The sequence below is a fragment of the Oncorhynchus clarkii genome, chromosome 4 (assembly GCF_045791955.1).
Source record: "Oncorhynchus clarkii lewisi isolate Uvic-CL-2024 chromosome 4, UVic_Ocla_1.0, whole genome shotgun sequence".
Lineage (NCBI taxonomy): Eukaryota > Metazoa > Chordata > Actinopteri > Salmoniformes > Salmonidae > Oncorhynchus > Oncorhynchus clarkii.
The window spans coordinates 33,114,599-33,132,905 of NC_092150.1; the positions used below are offsets into that span (position 1 = coordinate 33,114,599).

At 41.9% G+C, this 18,307-nt stretch overlaps 2 protein-coding genes across 2 annotated transcripts in view; one reads left to right on the plus strand and one right to left on the minus strand.

Annotated features, from left to right (window-relative positions):
* Positions 1-1,777: 1,777 nt before the first annotated feature.
* LOC139406740 (glutamine synthetase-like) lies at positions 1,778-6,371 on the minus strand. The gene is made up of 7 exons (XM_071149723.1): positions 6,222-6,371; positions 5,419-5,607; positions 4,921-5,082; positions 4,537-4,683; positions 4,263-4,390; positions 2,834-3,033; positions 1,778-2,608 (listed from the first exon to the last, which is right to left on the minus strand). The coding sequence occupies exons 2-7, from the start codon at positions 5,582-5,584 to the stop codon at positions 2,290-2,292; spliced, it is 1,122 nt and encodes a 373-aa protein (XP_071005824.1). The 5' UTR covers positions 5,585-5,607; positions 6,222-6,371; the 3' UTR covers positions 1,778-2,289.
* Positions 6,372-7,100: 729 nt separating this feature from the next.
* The window catches only part of LOC139407971 (regulator of G-protein signaling protein-like), a 40,229-nt gene continuing 29,022 nt past the window's right edge, over positions 7,101-18,307 (plus strand). Inside the window, exons 1-15 of the mRNA XM_071151830.1 lie at positions 7,101-7,134; positions 7,296-7,375; positions 7,550-7,624; positions 8,034-8,163; positions 11,242-11,340; positions 11,473-11,634; positions 11,861-12,743; positions 13,015-13,204; positions 13,548-13,767; positions 15,694-15,907; positions 16,131-16,321; positions 16,570-16,687; positions 16,985-17,072; positions 17,225-17,393; positions 17,588-17,717. Of these exons, the coding sequence (XP_071007931.1) occupies positions 7,101-7,134; positions 7,296-7,375; positions 7,550-7,624; positions 8,034-8,163; positions 11,242-11,340; positions 11,473-11,634; positions 11,861-12,743; positions 13,015-13,204; positions 13,548-13,767; positions 15,694-15,907; positions 16,131-16,321; positions 16,570-16,687; positions 16,985-17,072; positions 17,225-17,393; positions 17,588-17,717 (2,783 nt within the window). The remainder of the gene's footprint in view (positions 7,135-7,295; positions 7,376-7,549; positions 7,625-8,033; positions 8,164-11,241; positions 11,341-11,472; positions 11,635-11,860; positions 12,744-13,014; positions 13,205-13,547; positions 13,768-15,693; positions 15,908-16,130; positions 16,322-16,569; positions 16,688-16,984; positions 17,073-17,224; positions 17,394-17,587; positions 17,718-18,307) is intronic.

The window sequence follows — 18,307 nt, forward strand, 5'->3', positions numbered from 1 at the left end:
TCAGCAGTTGCTACAGCTGTTTTTCTACTTAATACTGTATGTACCCATTGATTATTGAAGATTAACTTAAAAGGCCTCGTGAGATTAGTTCAACTGTCGTACCCCATCAGAACCCAAAATAAGCTTCTTTTACTCAGTAAAATTGCCTCAACATTGTTAAATCTAATTTTGATTAGAGGTCGACCGATTATGATTTTTCAATGCCGATAACGATTATTGGAGGACCAAAAAAGCCGATACCGATTAATCGGACAATTTTTTTATTTGTAATAATGACAATTCCAACAATACTGAATTAACACTTATTTTAACTTAATTTAAAAAATCTATTAAATCAATTTAGCCTCAAATAAATAATGAAACATGTTCAATTTGGTTTAAATAATGCAAAAACAGTGTTGAAGAAGAAAGTAATATGTGCCATGTAAAAAAGCTAACGTTTAAGTTCCTTGCTCAGAACATGAGAATATATGAAAGTTGGTGGTTCCTTTTAACATGAGACTTCCATATGCCAAGGTAAGAGGTTTTAGGTTGTAGTTACTATAGTATTTATAGGACTTTCTCTCTACACCATTTGTATTTCATATACCTTTGACTATTGGATGTTCTTATAGGCACTATAGTATTGCCAGTGTAACAGTATAGCTTCCGTTCCCCTCCTCGCCCCTACTGGGCTCGAACCAGGAACACATCGACAACAGCCACACTCGAAGCATCGTTACCCAGCGCAAGGGGAATAACTACTCCAAATCTAAAAGCGAGTGACGTTTGAAACAGTATTAGCGCACACCCAGCTAACTAGCTAGCCATTTCACATTGGTTACACCAGCCATTAGGCTGATAGGCTTGAAGTCATAAACAGTGCTGTGCTTGAGAAGAGCTGCTGGCAAAACGCATGAAATGCTGTTTGAATGAATGATTACGGGCCTGCTGCTGCTCAGTCAGACTGCTCTATCAAATCAGACTTAATTATAACATAATAACACACAGAAATACGAGCCTTTGGTCATTAATATGATCGAATCCGGAAACTATCATTTCGAAAACAAAATGTTTATTATTTCAGTGAAATACGGAACCGTTCGGTATTTTATCTAACGGGGGTGGCATCCCTAAATCTAAATATTCTTGTTACATTGCACAACCTTCAATGTTATGTCATAATTACGTAAAATTCTGGCAAATTAGTTCGCAATGAGCCAGGCAGCCCAAACTGTTTCATATACCCTGACTCTGCGTGCCATGAACGCAAGCGAAATGACACAATTTCACCTGGTTAATATAGTAGTTATAACTAGCGATTATGATTGATTGTTTTTTATAAGATAAGTTTAATGCTAGCTAGCAATTTACCTTGGCTTCTACTGCATTCGCGTAACAGGCAGGCTACTCGTGGAGTGCATTGCGTTGGACTGTGCGGTTGCAAGATTGGAACCCCTGAGCCGACAGGGTGAAAATCTGTCGTTCTGCCCCTGAACAAGGCAGTTAGCCCACAGTTCCTAGGCAGTCATTGAAAATATGAATGTGTTCTTAAACTGACTTGCCTAGTTAAATAAAAGGTATAAAAAATAAATAATAACAATAATAATAGGAAATCGGCGCCCAAAAATACCGATTTCAGATTATTATGAAAACTTCAAATCGGCCCCAATTAATCGGCCATTCCGATTTATCGGTCAACCTCTAATTTTGATATCATGGATGGCCAGTTAATGCAGCCATAGCGCATTCTATAAATGTGATAAAATCATATACTATTAAAGTCAAACAAGAAAGATTATGGTAAAATTAGAATTTTTTTTATGTTACAAAAAATACAGAACCTGTCACTTGCAATATAAATTCCATAGCTGGCCACTAGAACAGTATACAAATCCTTAAGAGACGGACCCCCCCCCCCCCCCAAATCAAAAATCTACAGCATCTTGGTTAGTAAATCATGTTAAACAATATTATGAGTAGCAAATTGATACACAACTAGAAGTAGACCTATATATAGAAAACATGTATCCCTCCAACAGACATCTGTCTGGAATTGTTAAATCCATAGCATCAATTAAAAAGGGCAATGTTGGCAGTGATCAAAACTCTACCCTGAACATAGACTGCAGAATATACCGAAGATTCTCCCATGAAAAGGGTTAAAAAGCAAGCCATACATGGATGGTCAAGACTTGCAATATGCAAGGGGTTTACAAAGCCACAGACAAAACAGTACTTGGAATGACACTTGAGATGTAGCTCAATAGGACAGGAGGGGGATTATTTCAGACCAAAATAGTATCTAGTTCATTTGCTGTATTCTTTAGGCTCCTCCCCCTCTTCACTGAGCAAACATGTGCGTATCAGCGCTTCCGTGACTGCATATGGGTCGCAGTTAGCAGATGGACGGCGGTCCTCGAAGTAGCCCTTCTTGTCCTGACCCACCGAGCGGGGTATGCGGATGCTGGCGCCGCGGTTCGCCACGCCGGCAGAGAACTCGTGGATGTTGGACGTTTCGTGGTGACCGGTCAAGCGGCGGGCGTTGTCCAGCCCCCCTTTGGGGTCGTAGGCACAGATGTGGTAGCGGTGTCTCCTTCCCAACTTCTCAATCGAATCTTCGATGCCCCTGTGTGGATAGAAGACAGAAGGGGTTAATCCACTGCTGAAGAGACTTGAGATTTAAAAAGCTTATGAGGCCGGTTTCCCAGGTTGGATTAAGCTTAGTCTTCAACTAAGAAGCATAATCAATGGAGAATTGCCATTTGTCTAGACCTAGGCTTAATATGGGTCCAGGAAAACCAGCCCTAAAAATAGAGCAGTGGGTTTACAGCACAATTGAATCCATGCCTACCTCAATCCGCCATCTTCTCTCATCTCCTTGGTGCTGAAGTTTGTATGGCAGCCAGCGCCGTTCCAATTCCCAGGGATGGGCTTGGGGTCGAATGAGGCCACCACGCCAAAGTCTTCACACACCCGGTGGAGGATGAACCGAGCAGCCCAGAGGTGGTCACCCATGTTGATACCTTCACATGGCCCAACCTGGAACTCCCACTGGAAGACAATAAGAGTCAGAGAGATGATGGTTTTGAATATTTACAGAGTTTCATGGACACAGATTTAGCCTAATCCTGCACTAAAACTAATTCTAGGACTATGCTTTATCTGTATACTGAACACAAATATAAATGCAACATGTAAAGTGTTGGTCCCATGTTTCAGGAGCTGAAAAATTAGCCAAGAACTCTTCCAATACGCAGAAAAAGCTTATTTCTCAAATTGTGCACATTTGTTTACATCCCTGTTAGTGAGCATTTCTCTTTTGCCAAGATAACCCATCCATCTGACAGGTGTGGCATATTAAGAAGCTGATTAAACAGCATGATCATTACACAGGTGCAACCTTGTACTGGTGACAATAAAAGGCCACTAAAATGTGCAGTTTTGTTACAACAATGCCACAGATGTCTCAAGTTTTGTGGGAATGTGCAATTGGCATGGTAACTGCAGGAATGTCAACCAGAGCTGTTGACAGATAGAGAAATTAACATTCAGTTACCATAAAAGTCACCACCAACATCGTTTTAGAGATTTGGCAGTACATCCAACCGGCCTCACAACGGCAGACCGCATTTATGGCGTCGTGTTGGCGAGCAGTGTGCTGATGTCAACGTTGTGAACAGTGCCCCAAGGTGGCAGTGAGATTATGGTACGGGCAGGCATAAGCTACGAACAATTGCATTTTATCAATGGAAATTTGAATGCACAGATACCTATCCTAAGGCTCATTCTCATGCCATTTATCCGCCGCCATCACCTCATGTTTCAGCATGATAATGCGCGGTCCCATGTCGAAAGGATCTGTACACAATTCCTGGAAGCTGAAAATATCCCAATTCTTCCAGGACCTGCATAGTCAGACATGTCACCCATTGAGCAAGTTTGGGATGCTCTGGATTGAGGTGTACGATAGCGTGTTCCAGTTACTGCCAATATACAGAAACTTCACACAGCCATTGAAGAGGAGTGGGACAACATTCCACAGGCCACAATTAACAGCCTGATCAACTATGCAAAGTGTCGCTCTGCATGAGGCAAATGGTGGTCACAAGATACTGACAGGTTTTCTGATCCACACACTTTTTTTATAAAGATATCTGTATTCCCGGTCATATGAAATCTATAGATTAGGGCCTCGTTTATTTAAATTGACCGATTTCCTTATATGAACTAAAACGTTGCATTTATATTTTTGTTCAGTAGAATAGTCAAGTGGTTCTTACCTGAGCTGGCATGACTTCAGCATTGGTGCCACATATCGTAACCCCAGCATAAAGACAAGCTCTATAGTGGGCTTCTACGATGTCTCTACCATACGCCTTGTCTGCTCCCACACCACAGTAGTACGGGCCTGTTCAAAAACACTGCATCATCAGGCTCAACAGTTTAGATGCTAAACATTTAATACTCTACTTGAATATACCGACTGAAAGTAGCTATGGATAAAATATGCTAATGAATGGTATTTTATACTTAAACTTAACCTCTCAAACTAACCTTGTGGACCAGGGAAGCCGTTTGAAGGCCAGCCAAACGGATGTCCGTCTGTTCCCAGGATGGTGTACTCCTGTTCCATGCCAAACCACGGCACCTGGTTCTCTACCATCTCCATGATCTTCTTACACATCAGCCTGAGGTTCGTTTCTGGAGGGGAACAAACATTGTACTGGTCATTCAAACCATTTCTGCTACACTGAGCCAATGGGGCCTGGGTTCAATAAGATACTTAAGGCTGGGCCATGTTCAGCAGGCATGAAATGGAAGAAAACAGGGTGGTATTATCCAAATGTATCCAATAAACCTAATTTTAATTTTCTATTTCAAATGTTTGAGCGCCAATGAATATGACCCCCCCAATGTCACTTTACTGCTTAGGTTTACCTGTAGGCTTGCGGTTGTATTTGAGCACTTCACACAGGACCAGTTTGTTGGGGTCTTTCCTGAAGGGGTCTCTGAACATGGCAGCAGGGATAAGGTACATATCGCTGTTGGAGCCCTCCGACTGGTACGTACTAGAACCATCAAAGTTCCACTCTGGGAGATCTGAAGGAGGGAGGGAACCGTGCGATAAGAGCAACTCAGGGATTCAAATACCCGTTAGGTTCAGGGTTATTAGTCAAAGCAACCCGTATTTTTGAATTTATGCTGTATTAGAAAAGTAACTGTTGGAGCTCTTTGAGCAATGTGTTACAAGGGTGTAACCAGTCTCATCTATATTCATTTAGAAAATAGTTTGCCACTCCGACCCCCCCCAAAAAAAGTAATTTCTGCCACCCACCACTGAAAAAACATTAGGGAAAACACTGGGTGTAGCACAAAAGTTTCTTATTACCCATTTCAACAGGCATAGATCAATGCAAATCAAATGTCAGATCTTACCATCAATGTTCTTGGGTTCAGAATCCAGAGTTCTGGTCTTGCAGCGGAGCCCCTCTCCAGTCCCATCTATCCAGATGTACATGGCCTGGACCTTGTCTCCCTGAGAAAGGTCCATATAATGCTGCTTCACAGTTTTACTCAAACTGGCACTCTCTGACGTGGCCATTTTTCAATGAGCGCCTGGAAAACCTTGGAACAAAGAGCAATCATTTGGAATCCACTTGAAGCGTTTGATTCTTAGAATTAAGCCATTTGAGGTCTACAACTATGGTATTATGCCCACCCACTGATTTATAGTAATAGTTGATCTACTCAAAACGTCGTAACAAAAAAATAAAATGTTCAAAACTTATGTATTGTAAGTTTGCCTAATTACTATTACACCAACGTGTGATGAGAACGCAATCAACATTCTGCAATATCGAGTTAAATCCATGAACGTTTTCCACAAGAGAAAACAGTCCGGGTTACAATAAAGCACGTACGCGAGCATGCTGCTATGTCAGTTTACAATAGGTTACAATACTGATGCCTGTTTACGACTGGTTACGATGGAAAATAAAAGCGCAATGGTTTCTGTTGCCAGGTTATGATAGTCAAAAACGTCTGGCACGCACTATCCATACATGGCACATAATCAACAACAATAATAAATAACTAATATAAATGGAATTCACCATAATTCGGCTAAGAGGTGCGAAACTATAAAGAGAAACAGCACACCAATTAGTCAATATGATAAATACACAATGTCATTTTCGTAGTCGCTCCTAGAACTTTTAAAATAATTTAGGAATAATGACCTTATATCAAGTAAGGAATTAGGATCAAAAGCCTGGTACAGCCTTCTGTAAATGTTCTGTGTAATTCCAAATGTTTTTGTTTCATTCTCTACCGCAAAATTTGTCCTAACGGTTCGATTTATAAAAGAGAGATATGACCCCCTCGCCTCAGATTGGCTAGAAAAGAACGTGATCCCTTCGTGATCAGGTGATGGGGAGCTCATGGTTTGCGTTCATTGGTCGTCCGGAAAAATGTGGAGTTTCATTCAATAGCCTGGCTAAAATCCTTCCAAACAAGTATTTATTTCAAGACTCTACTCTTTGTTTGCTAAAGGAATGATAACTATCCTTACCAAAACCTCAAATACGTTTATTTATTTGAACAGTATGATAATTTGTTTAAAAAATATGAAACGGGGAAAAAGATTATGCATGGAATAATTTATATAATATGGTAATTATAAAGAACGATGATTAAGTAAAATACGCCCCTTGACGAAATGAAAACGGAATATTCCTAGAATCAATTATGTTGTGGTGCCTCTAAAGAACAAATGTTCCTAAATTATGAAAAATAAGACCATGATGCTCTTTGACTGTTCTTTGCCTTCTATTGGCTAAAATATCGACGTTCCGTACTATTTTATTATAAGATGGACATTTGTTATGATGAAGAAACAAGAATGAAAAAAATACAGCCTACCGATTTACAAGCCAATTAACCAACAACGTAATGAACTGTAACAATTCATACAGGTTTACGTTACGATTTTATGATTAAATTATTACGTCATTGGTGAAATAGAGCGACTGTATGTGAAACCACATGGCTGAATAAAGGCACAGTCTGCCTAGTAGACAACCTGCGTTTTTGAGGTATTATAGAATGAACGAATAAAAATGACCAACAACTCATCAATACTGAAACCATCTGGTATGTTCTGCATAATACTATAATACCGGTAGGCCAGCACAATGCCATTCCTTAGGCCATTATTTGCTGAAGCCTAACATGACCCACTTAACATGATAAAATGTAGGCTTATGTTTTTTTTCAACAACACCACAATTTGTTCACATTTGTATCTATTTTAGGTGGCGATGATGACCGACTGTCAGATCTTCTGAAAAATGACGTTTTCGTGGATTTCTTTAACACGTTTCTGAACCTACCGGTGAGCCCCTTCTGCGATATAAAATAGAACACAGCTCTCTCACAGAATTTAGAATAGAATATAACTGAACAGAATAGAATAGATCTTTCACAGAATTTATACTAGAACATAACTGAGTAGAATAAAATAATTGTCACAGAATGTATGTCACATTTGAATCTGTTTTCTGCCTAGGTGTTTGGTCAAACTCCTCTCTTCTTTCTGTCGGACAACGAATGGTTAACTTGTCCTGAGTTACTTCAAGGCAAGGTAGAGAATACAAAACCTAACGAATGGCGCCCTCCTGTGGCTCATTTATGAAACAGTACTCGCTGTCTATATATAAAAATAAAAAAAATTGAACCATAGGGTTCAAATAGAGTTCAAAACAGAACTTTTACTCTCCATACCCATGAGAAAGACAATACAAATGAATTTCTTCATTTTGAAAAAAAAATGTCAGTAGGCCTGGGTATTTTTTATTTAATATTGTAGCGACCTTAACGGAACACCTATCAACCTCAGCAAGAGGTTCAGACCACTTGTCATAAAGGTTAAGGTGTTGGATTAATAGTTGCCAGACCTGTGTTCGAGTCCTGGTCAAGGCTACCCCCTGAATTTGTTATACTTTGTTAAAATGTTATGATTTATATGCTATTCTAATTTTTTGACATAACAGGAGGTGAACAGAGGAGGATTTCAGAAGTGGTTGACTGCTCATCGCTTCACCTTGTTCAAGGAAACAGAGTTGTTCCATTACTACACTCTCTGTAAAGAATTCTTGGAGTTCTCAAACCATCATTCAGAAGGTAATCCGATTAGTTATATATACAGTATATATATTTTTGCAGTATGATAGCGGTACTGTACAACTAAAGCATAGAGAAACGTGACAGGGAAGGAACCATAGTTTTGGTCAGTGTTTCCCTGTTGACTCTTATTAGTGATGAACATCTAAATGGTACAAAAACACCCTTTACCTGTTGAAAGTGAAAGTATAGGAAGGGTTTCTAAGTACAAATATTTGGGTTAAGGGTACAATGAGCGATATACATGGAAAGGTAATGTCATAAATGTTGAAACGAAGTGTAAGAAGGTGGTGAATCATACGCACTCGGTCTCTGGTTATGAATGGGGGGCTGACAGACAATCGTTGATGGACATTTATAGAGCTCTGATTAGGATGACACTTGATTACGGGTGTATAGTTTAAGGAAGCGGCAAAGACTTGGCTTCAGAGGCTAGACAGGATCCAGTATATAGCTTTAAGGATATGTATTGGTGGATTTAAATCAACATCTGTATGTGCATTACTAGTGGAGACAGGTGAGATGCCTTTGGATAAATGGCGTAAAATTGTCATTAGCTTGTTGGGTTAGGTTGAAAGGCTGTGAGGTTGAGCATCCCACTGCTACTGTTCTAGATAACTGTTGGGAATACTAGTAGGCAGTGGTTTGTACCTTGTCAGCTCTGGGATTTGAACTTGCAGCCTTTCGGGTTAATAGTCCAACGCTCTAACCACTAGGCTACCCTGCCGCCCCATAACAGATATATTCAGTTGAATTGTTGGTGATATTAGTTGCCCTCCAGTGGGTGAAGGACATACAACCTGTTAGTATGCTCAGATTCTCTGTTTTGGTTGGACAGTTTTTATGCTTTTTTTAGCCACTTTTCACGATGGATCCAAGGACCCAGATAGTGGGCGCACAGGAGCAGGTGTTTACATTTCTGAATTTGATGTGCAGATATGTAGAAAATTAACAGTCCATTTGGCCCAGCTGGAACAGCGTTGTGTTCTCCAATTCGTTTTTGAAATAAGAAAAAAAAAATCAAGGACACCAGAGTTGGAGGGCAGCAAAAGCAATGTGGTCGCAAAAGCAATCTAACCACATCGTCATCATTGCGTTGATCCAAATAATTGTAGTCACATATTCAAATGATCTGTAGAACAAACATTACTCATCTTTCGGCATTGGTGCGCAATTGCCTCAACTGCCCCACCAGTCTATATTGATCCTGGGGATGGGTTGGGGCTGTGGTCTAGCTGTTGCTACAGCTTCGGTGGCCAGAGTGGCCATCTAAAGCTCAATTTTCCTAAATTCTTCGTCCGAATACTCAAGCTCAAATAAATATGTTTCGAAGACACAATCGGTGCCCCTCCAGTAGTGGCGACCCGTCAGTCAGTGCAGGTGGGGCTCTGTTTTGAGCCCCACATTTTGAGCAAAAAAACAAAAATTCTAATAAAAATGTCTATTTTTGGAGGGGAGGCATACTTATTTTGCATGTTATTTTGGCATTAATACGTGTCACATATCAGTTTGCAAACAATGTAAAATATATATATATGTCATTGAGGTAATAAAGCCTCATACAAACATGGTCTCTTTTTTGTTTTCTTGAGGTAGCTCAAAAATGCTGGTGTTTCAGCCTAGCTCAGTGCTTTCTGTGGTGGTGGGGCAAGCCAGCAGAAAATAGGAGCACTGCGCCGTGATTGGCTCAGTGTTCTGTCACTCATGGGGACATTACGTCACAGGCCAAGTCTAAGTCCTTAGTAAGGGTAGACATCGAACATTTAATCTACTTTGGGTCCTGCCATAGAGTTACATTAGAAGAGCCCTTCCAAAAAGGCTCAAGGTCATTGGCCACAGATAAAATGACATAATCGCCACTGCCCTCCAGTAGTTTTCTTCATCACTCACAACTATTTCATCGTCAGACATGTTCGTAGGTTGTTCTTTACTTTGTTTAACTAATGTGTAAGGTGGTCTTCACTTCTCTGCCCAGAAAATACCCACATGAAAAAAGTGTAGTTTACTATAGAATAAATACTCCAGTACTTACTATAGAATTCTGTAGTAAATTGTAGTATACTGTAGTATCCCTCGATCATTTGTAGTACTTACTCAATAAATTTGTAGTAAACTGTAGAACACTATAGTAAATACTACAGTATTATCCGCCAAGAAACACTGTAGTAAGTACTACAGTAATCTCCACAAAACACTAAATTTAAAAAAAAAACAACTATATATAGCGCACATGCACAGTTGTTACCCAGCTGTGGCAGTCGGCTACATAAAATAACTATATAAAATAATCGCAAAAGTTTTAGGTGGAAAAGTACACATTTACTGACTTAAAACCAATAGTATTTTTTTTTTTTTTTTAAATAGCTAATTTGGCCGTACGCTTTCAATAAAACAACTAATTTGTCCACACCACAGATTTCTGAATCATGAATCATGAACTGGCAATGGAGCAGAGCGAGACATGCATCCAGCAATGTCATGAGTCACGTGACCCATTTTTACAGCTGTTTTAGTACAGCACTGCAGGGAGAGAGAAAGGAGGAGAGGGCAAACTCCACTGAATTAGTTTCAATGTATGAAATCACTTGGGAATTCCAGGATTTTGGGTAAACTTTTCTTTTAACCTTTTACAAACAAGAAAACCTGAGTCATTTAATAAACTTTGCTTGTTTTTTTATATCTGCCTCCCACCAGGGGTGGACTGGCCATCTGGCATTTCTGGCAAATGCAAGATGGGCTGGTCTATTTTTAGCCAAGTGGGCCTGTCTAACTTGTTTGTTTTTTTGTGTGCAAAATGATCATTATCTGGCTAATAATGGGGGCCTCAATGAAAAAAATGGGCCAGTGTGGAGTCCTCGAGGGGGAAAATGGGCCGGTGTGGGGGGGGGTAGGGGGGGGTAGGGGGGGGTAGGGGGGGGGGGGGGGGGGGGGGACAAGTTCGCTACCCTGCCCCATCCGCCATGTCTTTATGGCACATGTGTTTACTGTCAATTCCATGAAGGTCTGTGTGAAAACCCTGCTGACAGATTCAGAGTAAGGTGCTGTACAATGCTAATTTGAGGTTCTTGTTGGTTAAAGTGTTGAAATGGACAACAGCGGACCAGTGGCTACTAAGGAGATGCATTGGGAGTGGGAGAGGGATGAGACGATTCAGCACTTTCATCAAGGGCACTTGTGGTAGGTGACTGGTGTTGGTGTGTGTGTGTGTGTTCCTGGCCTATGAAGTGGCATTACTCATTTATTTTCTATGCTACTGTGTATTTTCCACGTGTGGTCATTCATCGACTCATGCTTCCTGTGTGTGTGCAGGGAAGGAGCTGGTGTCGTTCTGTGTGAGAGTGTCCAGGTTGTTCAACATGGACTGTGAGGATGCAGGTCAGAAACACAGATACCGGGCCCTGCTGACTGTCATCAGAGCCATCCATCTCACAGAGGGATCCAGCATCATGGCTATCTGTCACATACCACGAGGTAAAGAGACTAAACTGGTGACAAAGTACATTACCCTGGGATCGATAGTCACCATGAATAAAGATGATTCATTCAAGAGATGGCCAGGCCACATCACCGTTACCTGTCCTGAACCTACTCACCTGCCCCTTCTCTGACCTATAGGGCTACATACTGTTTGTGCTGTGTTGATGTATTTTCTTGATTTAAATCCCTTTGTCTGTGCTCTCCTGTGTCTGTCTGGTAGATACAATGATTAGCATTCTATCCAGTGAGCTACCCGACAGTGCCAGAAAGCAGATCATCGGTCAGATGTATAACAAAGCTTTACATCGGCTGCAGCTCTATTGGCTTCCTCAGTTTCTAAGATACTGCAAGGACTCACTCTGGAGAGCTGCAGAGTGCAGCCACATCGTTCAGGAGTACAGCGCCATCACATCCCACTCTGCTTCTGAGGATGTGCCTGGTACACCTGCTCAACTGGACCCAGGCCTGGGACAGGTGAAGGAGGCAGAGCTGACTGGGAGTGCAACTGGGACCTACTGTTCCAAAAACACCAAGAGACTCCTCTGGATGCGCCACGAGGAACCACAGAACAGATCCAAAATGGCAGCCCGGGAGACTGAGAAGATCCAAGATGGACGTCTCTGTTGCCAGTGGCTTCGTCTTGAGGGTGAAACAGGCCAGGAACGGTGCACTAATGCTGTGCATAGCAGTCAAACCAAATACCAGATTGATGCCACAACTGAACAATACCTCAACATGCCTGACGATGCAAAATCCCAAACCTGCAACAAACAAACCAGCAAAGTGGATAACCTCAAGTCCAGCCACAGAAGTGGTAACCTTCTCCCAAACATTGATGTTGAAGGGGTCCAGGAGGGAGAAGTACTTATTCCACACACCTGTATGGAGACTCCTGCCTACTACCAACCGTCTGTCTTACCAGCTCCCCCTGCACCAGCAACTCCAGAGTCCCACCGCTACAACTACCTTCAGCCTGCCCTGTCAGCTGACAGCTTGGCTGGTGGGCCCTTAGCTGCCTTCCTGAGGGCCAGGGGACTGGAGACAGAGCTGCAGCATCTAGGGCTTTGGCAGGACCTGGACCTGGTCCTTAGCCTGGTGCTCAGGTATGGAGATATTTAAAAAATAATGTAAATAGTTGAAAAATAAATCATGAACAAATGTGTTGTGAAAATACTGAATGCAACTTTAAAAATGAAACGTCTGTGAAAATGCCCAAAGCGAGAAATATGTTTATAAAATGTGCTGTGTTAAACAGAAATAAACATTGTGGTATTGTGGTATGTGCTAATAATGATTTGTTTTTGGTATTGATGACTCGTTCACTTTTGTAGACTCTTTTATTTGACTGTAATATACTGTATCCTCCATACTCAGGGCCCAGGGAGATGACTCCCTCCACAGCCAGAGACAGGCTGTGGCCAGGAGGATCACACACACCTACCTGGGGGAGAACGCAGAGAGGGTAGGCCTCCTGGAGAGCGACACCAGCAGGCAGCTCCGCAGACTCCTGCCCTCTGGAGCAGTCATACCGTGGATATACACAGCCAAACACGAGATCTGTAAGGTAAAGTCAGCATGTTGACATACACTTAATATTTGAATGTTTTTGAAATCCTGTGAATCTTTCAAAATGTCTTGAGTCGATATCTTAGTAATGGCCATTTTTTTTGTAGGTGCTTTGTGCATCTTACGATTCCTTTTTGGACGAAGACGACAAACATTTCTGCTCCTGTCTGGTAACTGATTTGATTTTGTTTTATGCAAATTGATTATACAATATAACTGTATTGTCCATGGTTACAACGGAAATGTGTACCCCCCCTTCTACATGCACGTATCTGTCCACCTCCCCTTGAACTCTGTTGATGGTTATGTTATCACATTTCCCCTTATGATTTGACTACAAGGAGAGTGCCGGTGTGAACTGTGGTCAGAGGTTATCTGCTATTGGCCAGAACACAAAAGAGCAGCAGGTCAGGAGGATGAGGGAGGCTCTGGCCCTTTGTCAGTCCTTTTGTAGCCATGGAGCCACGGAGCAGCCCTCTGATTGGCAGGAGGACTGGGCCCTGATGGCTCTAGAGGACGTGAAGAGAGGAGGGTCTGTCCACCTGCACTACAAAAAGACTGGTAGGAACATAACCAAGGGCTAACACAGAAGAGTTAATGAGAATAAGGTGAATGTGCAGATTCAGTTGTAGCTAAGGCTACGAGAGAGCAATGCTGGTGTTACTACAGCGTGAACAATGAAAGCTCAATGATGAGTTCAAACTCCATTTATAGTTGCATTGTAACATTTGTATTACAGTTGAAGTCGGAAGTACACCTTAGCCAAATACATTTAAACTCAGTTTTTCACAATTCCTGACATTTAATCCTAGTAAAAATTATAGTCAAGGGGTCAGTTAGGATCACCACTTTATTTTAAGAATGTGAAATGTCCGAAAAATAGTAGAGAATAATTTATTTCAGCGTTTACTTCTTTCATCATATTCCCAGTGGGTCAGAAGTTTACATACACTCAATTAGTATTTGGTAGCATTGCCTTTAAATTGTTTAACCTGGGTCAAATGTTTCGGGTAGCCTTCCACAAGCTTTCCACAATAAGATGGGTGAATTTTGGCCCTTTCCTCCTGACAGAGCTGGTATAACTGAGTCAGGTTTGTAGGCTTCCTTGCTCGCACATGCTTTTTCAGTTCTGCCCACATATTTTCTCTAGGATTGAGGTCAGGGCTTTGTGATGGCCACTCCAGTACCTTGACTTTGTTGTCCTTAAGCCATTTTGCCACAACTTTGGAAGTATGCTTGGGGTCATTGTCCATTTGGAAGACCCATTTGTGACCAAGGTTTAACTGATGTATTGATATGTTGCTTCAAAATATCCACAAAATGTTCCTACCTCATGATGCCATCTATTTTGTGAAGTGCACCGGTCCCTCCGGCAGCAAAGCACCCCCACAGCATGATGCTGCCTCCCCCGTGCTTCACGGTTGCGATGGTGTTCTTCGGCTTGCAAGCCTCCCCCTTTTTCCTCCAAACATAACGATGGTCATCATGGCCAAACAGTTCTATTTTTGTTTCATCATTTCTACAAAAAGTATGATCTTTGTCCCCATGTGCAGTTGCAAACCGTAGTCTGGCTTTTTTATGGCGGTTTTGAAGCAGTTGCTGAGCGGCCTTTCGGGTTATGTCGATATAGGACTCGTTTTACTGTGGCTATAGATACTTTTTGTACCTGTTTCCTCCAGCATCTTCACAAGGTCCTTTGCTGTTGTTCAGGGATTGATTTGCACTTTTCGCACCAAAGTACATTAATCTCTAGGAGACAGAACGTGTCTCCTTCCTGAGCGGTATAATGGCTGCGTGGTCGTCATGGTGTTTATACATGCATACTGTTGTTTGTACAAATGAACGTGGTACCTTCAGGCGTTTGGAAATTGCTCCCAAGGATGAACCAGACTTGTGGAGGTCTCCAAATTCTTTTCTGAGGGCTTGGCTGATTTCTTTTGATTTTCCCATGATGTCAAGCAAAGAGGCACTGAGTTTGAAGGTAGACCTTGAAATACATCCACAGGTACACCTCCAATTGACTCAAATTATGTCAATTAGCCTATCAGAAGCTTCTAAAGCCATGACATCATTTTCTGGAATTTTCCAAACTGTTTAAAGGCACAGTCAACTTAGTGTATGTAAACTTCTGACCCACTGGAATTGTGATACAGTGAGGTAAAAGTGAAATAATCTGTCTGTAAACAATTGTTGGAAAAATTACTTGTGTCATGCACAAAGTAGATGTCCTAACCGACTTGCCAAAACTATAGTTTTGTTAACAAGAAATAAACGAGTTTTAATGACTCCAACCTAACTTCTTGGCGCACCCATCCCATTCGCAGGATCATTTTCGTCAACATCCGCTGAATCGCAGAGCGCCAAATTCAAATTAAACTACTAAAAATATTTAATTTTCATGAAATCACAGCAATCTGTATGTGGAGAGCAAACTTCCACGATAAGGACTCTAGGCCCTGTGAATACTGTCATTGTGTCTGTCTCTAGAGCCACGTGATCTGCCGTTTGACTTGCTGGCAGTGAGGTACCCAAAGCTGGCACTGGAGAATCTGAGTGTTAACTATTTGCTGTATCAGAAGAAGAAGCCTTTCTCAGACGGCGAAAGCTCTAAGCCAGTATCCGCTGGTTCCATGATGAAGAAAGCCCCTCTGATGTTGAAGAAAGACAACAGTTTTGTTCGCATGCCGTCTATGAGGCCAAGGTACTGTTGGGACACCACCTGAAATGCTACCATCTCATTGAGTCATTGTTTATCTAATGAGTGTATCTAATCTAGCATAACTAAGAATCTTCAGCTACCGCTGATTTTGCAGACGCCGGCTATTTTGTAGAAGGTTTTACTGAAATAAGAGCTCTATGAGCACCTTCTAAATGACTCAAATGTTAATTTGTATATGGCTGTATTGTTTGTCTCTGTGCTACAGGTCGTTTGGAGATGTGCTCCGGAACCCTGTGAGTCTGGACTACTTCAAGCGCTTTCTGCGTTTCCACTATGCCCAAGGAGCGCTGCTCTTCATACTGGAAGTAGAGAAGCTGAGAGCCATCGACCGGCCCAAACCTCAGAAGATCAAAATCCTCGCCATCGTGAATAAGTTCTTACGCCGGGAGGACCCCAGTACAGTCCTCAAATCCTTATTCATTATTCCTGTCAGATTCTGTCTAGAGTAGGGTCCTTGGTGACCTTTAGCCAAGCTGACATCAATGGTGGCGTTATTCACTTTGCTGCTGATAGTCTTAAAGGACTGTTTGTATGACGCTGAAAGAGATGTATTGAAGTGAAAAGGCTAACACGACTAGTATCCCTCTACAGTAATATATTGGAGCTATAGTAAAGTTTAAACGCTAACTAGCATCGTCCCACAGTGGGCTACCTGCAGTGCAGTGCTGACATCATCTCCCAGGCGGCTCAGATGAGAACCGTTTCCTGTGAGGTTCTCTACACCATCCAGGACCTGGTCACCAAGTCACTGGAAGGAACATGGTATTGGGATGATTTATCCTTGTGGACATGAGTTGATTTAGCCTGGTCCTATATTTATTTGTGCTATATAGCCAACTCCTATGGTTGATGTTGTGCTAAACATGACAATAACCTTAGAAGTTGGCAAGACGGAACAAACAAATCTGGGACCAGGCTATGGATGATTGATCCTACTTGACAGAACTGTGTGATTGATGTGATGTGATGTGTGTGTGTGTGTGTGTGTGTGTGTGTGTTTGGATGCAGACAAAACAGTGTGCGTTAATCCGATGTGTGTGTTTGGATGATTCCTTGCAGGTTCAAGCAGTACCAAGACACGTTCCCACCCTGTCCTGCTGTGGGCTCAGACTCCTGCCTGAGAGGAGCCATACTGAAGACCAAACTGGTAGGAACAACACCCGGCCTCTCATCCTCTATGTACTGTTAGACACTAGACAGTTGTACAATCACTGTATAACCCTCTTGGGCAATGGTATCTAAAATGCTCTGTCATTCATTCACTCACTCACTCACTCCTTATTGCACCTCACCCTGAAGAAAAATGTCTGGCTGGTGTTTTGCCGATTCATCAAGACAGTCTGTAAGTTTCAAACCGCCATGAAGGATCCTCGCACAAGGACTGAGTTTGAGCTGTACCTGAGAATGAGCTACCGCCACTTCTCCGAATGTAAGCTGTACTCAGTCCCCTCTCTCCATTCTGTTCCTGGTTCTGGTGCTGAACAAAGTATAGTTTGACAGGTGCTACAGAAAAAATACATATGAATTAAAAGGACAAAACTCCAGTACACTGATCTTGGATGTTCCACAAACCAATGTTTCGGTGTTACACCTTCATCCGGATTTTAAATCTAGTTCTGGTGCTAGAAGTACACACCAATAAGTTGACCTTGTCTCCTATAGCATGTGACTCCCGTGCCCCTCCTAAAGACGAGGGGGATACCTCCCACATGAAGAGACGGGTCATTAACGGTAAAGTCATCATCATTGACTTCCTCATCAACGACCTATCTTTTTACCTGGAGAGTGAGAGGTAAGATTGAATCGTCTCACAAGGTCATAAATATGTTTTCCTTCTTACATTATTGACATTCACTTCTTTTTACAGAAGTACTTTGCTGTGATTGTTTTCAATTCAAATTAAGACTGTCTGAGTGGGGAAAACTGAAAATGTGCTGTTATTGACAGAGATTTGGAACTCTCTTTCTTATTGGTCTGTAAACAAATTTACTAGCCAAAATTCCATCCCATCACAACAGGCTGAACTTTCAGGCTATCTTTTCAAGCAGCTCTTACACCAGTGGTTCCCAAACGTTTTTGGCCCTAGACCCCATTTTGCGATGTGAAAATTCTCACGACCCCAACCATGTGGAAAAAAGGATGTAATTAACAGCCAATGTTTACTTTTTTATTTGGGGCTATGGTAGTCAATTGAAATTCTAACAGCATTTATGACTGTATTCTCAACTCACCATGACATACTTTTAATGTGGGGCTAATGACAGTCAATTGCAAATGAGTCTGACATAATGCATCATATCTCAGCACCACTAATGAGATGGGTGTGCTTGATGTCACATCGGGGATTCTCAAAGTCAGAGGGTGTGGTCGACAGTACGCACC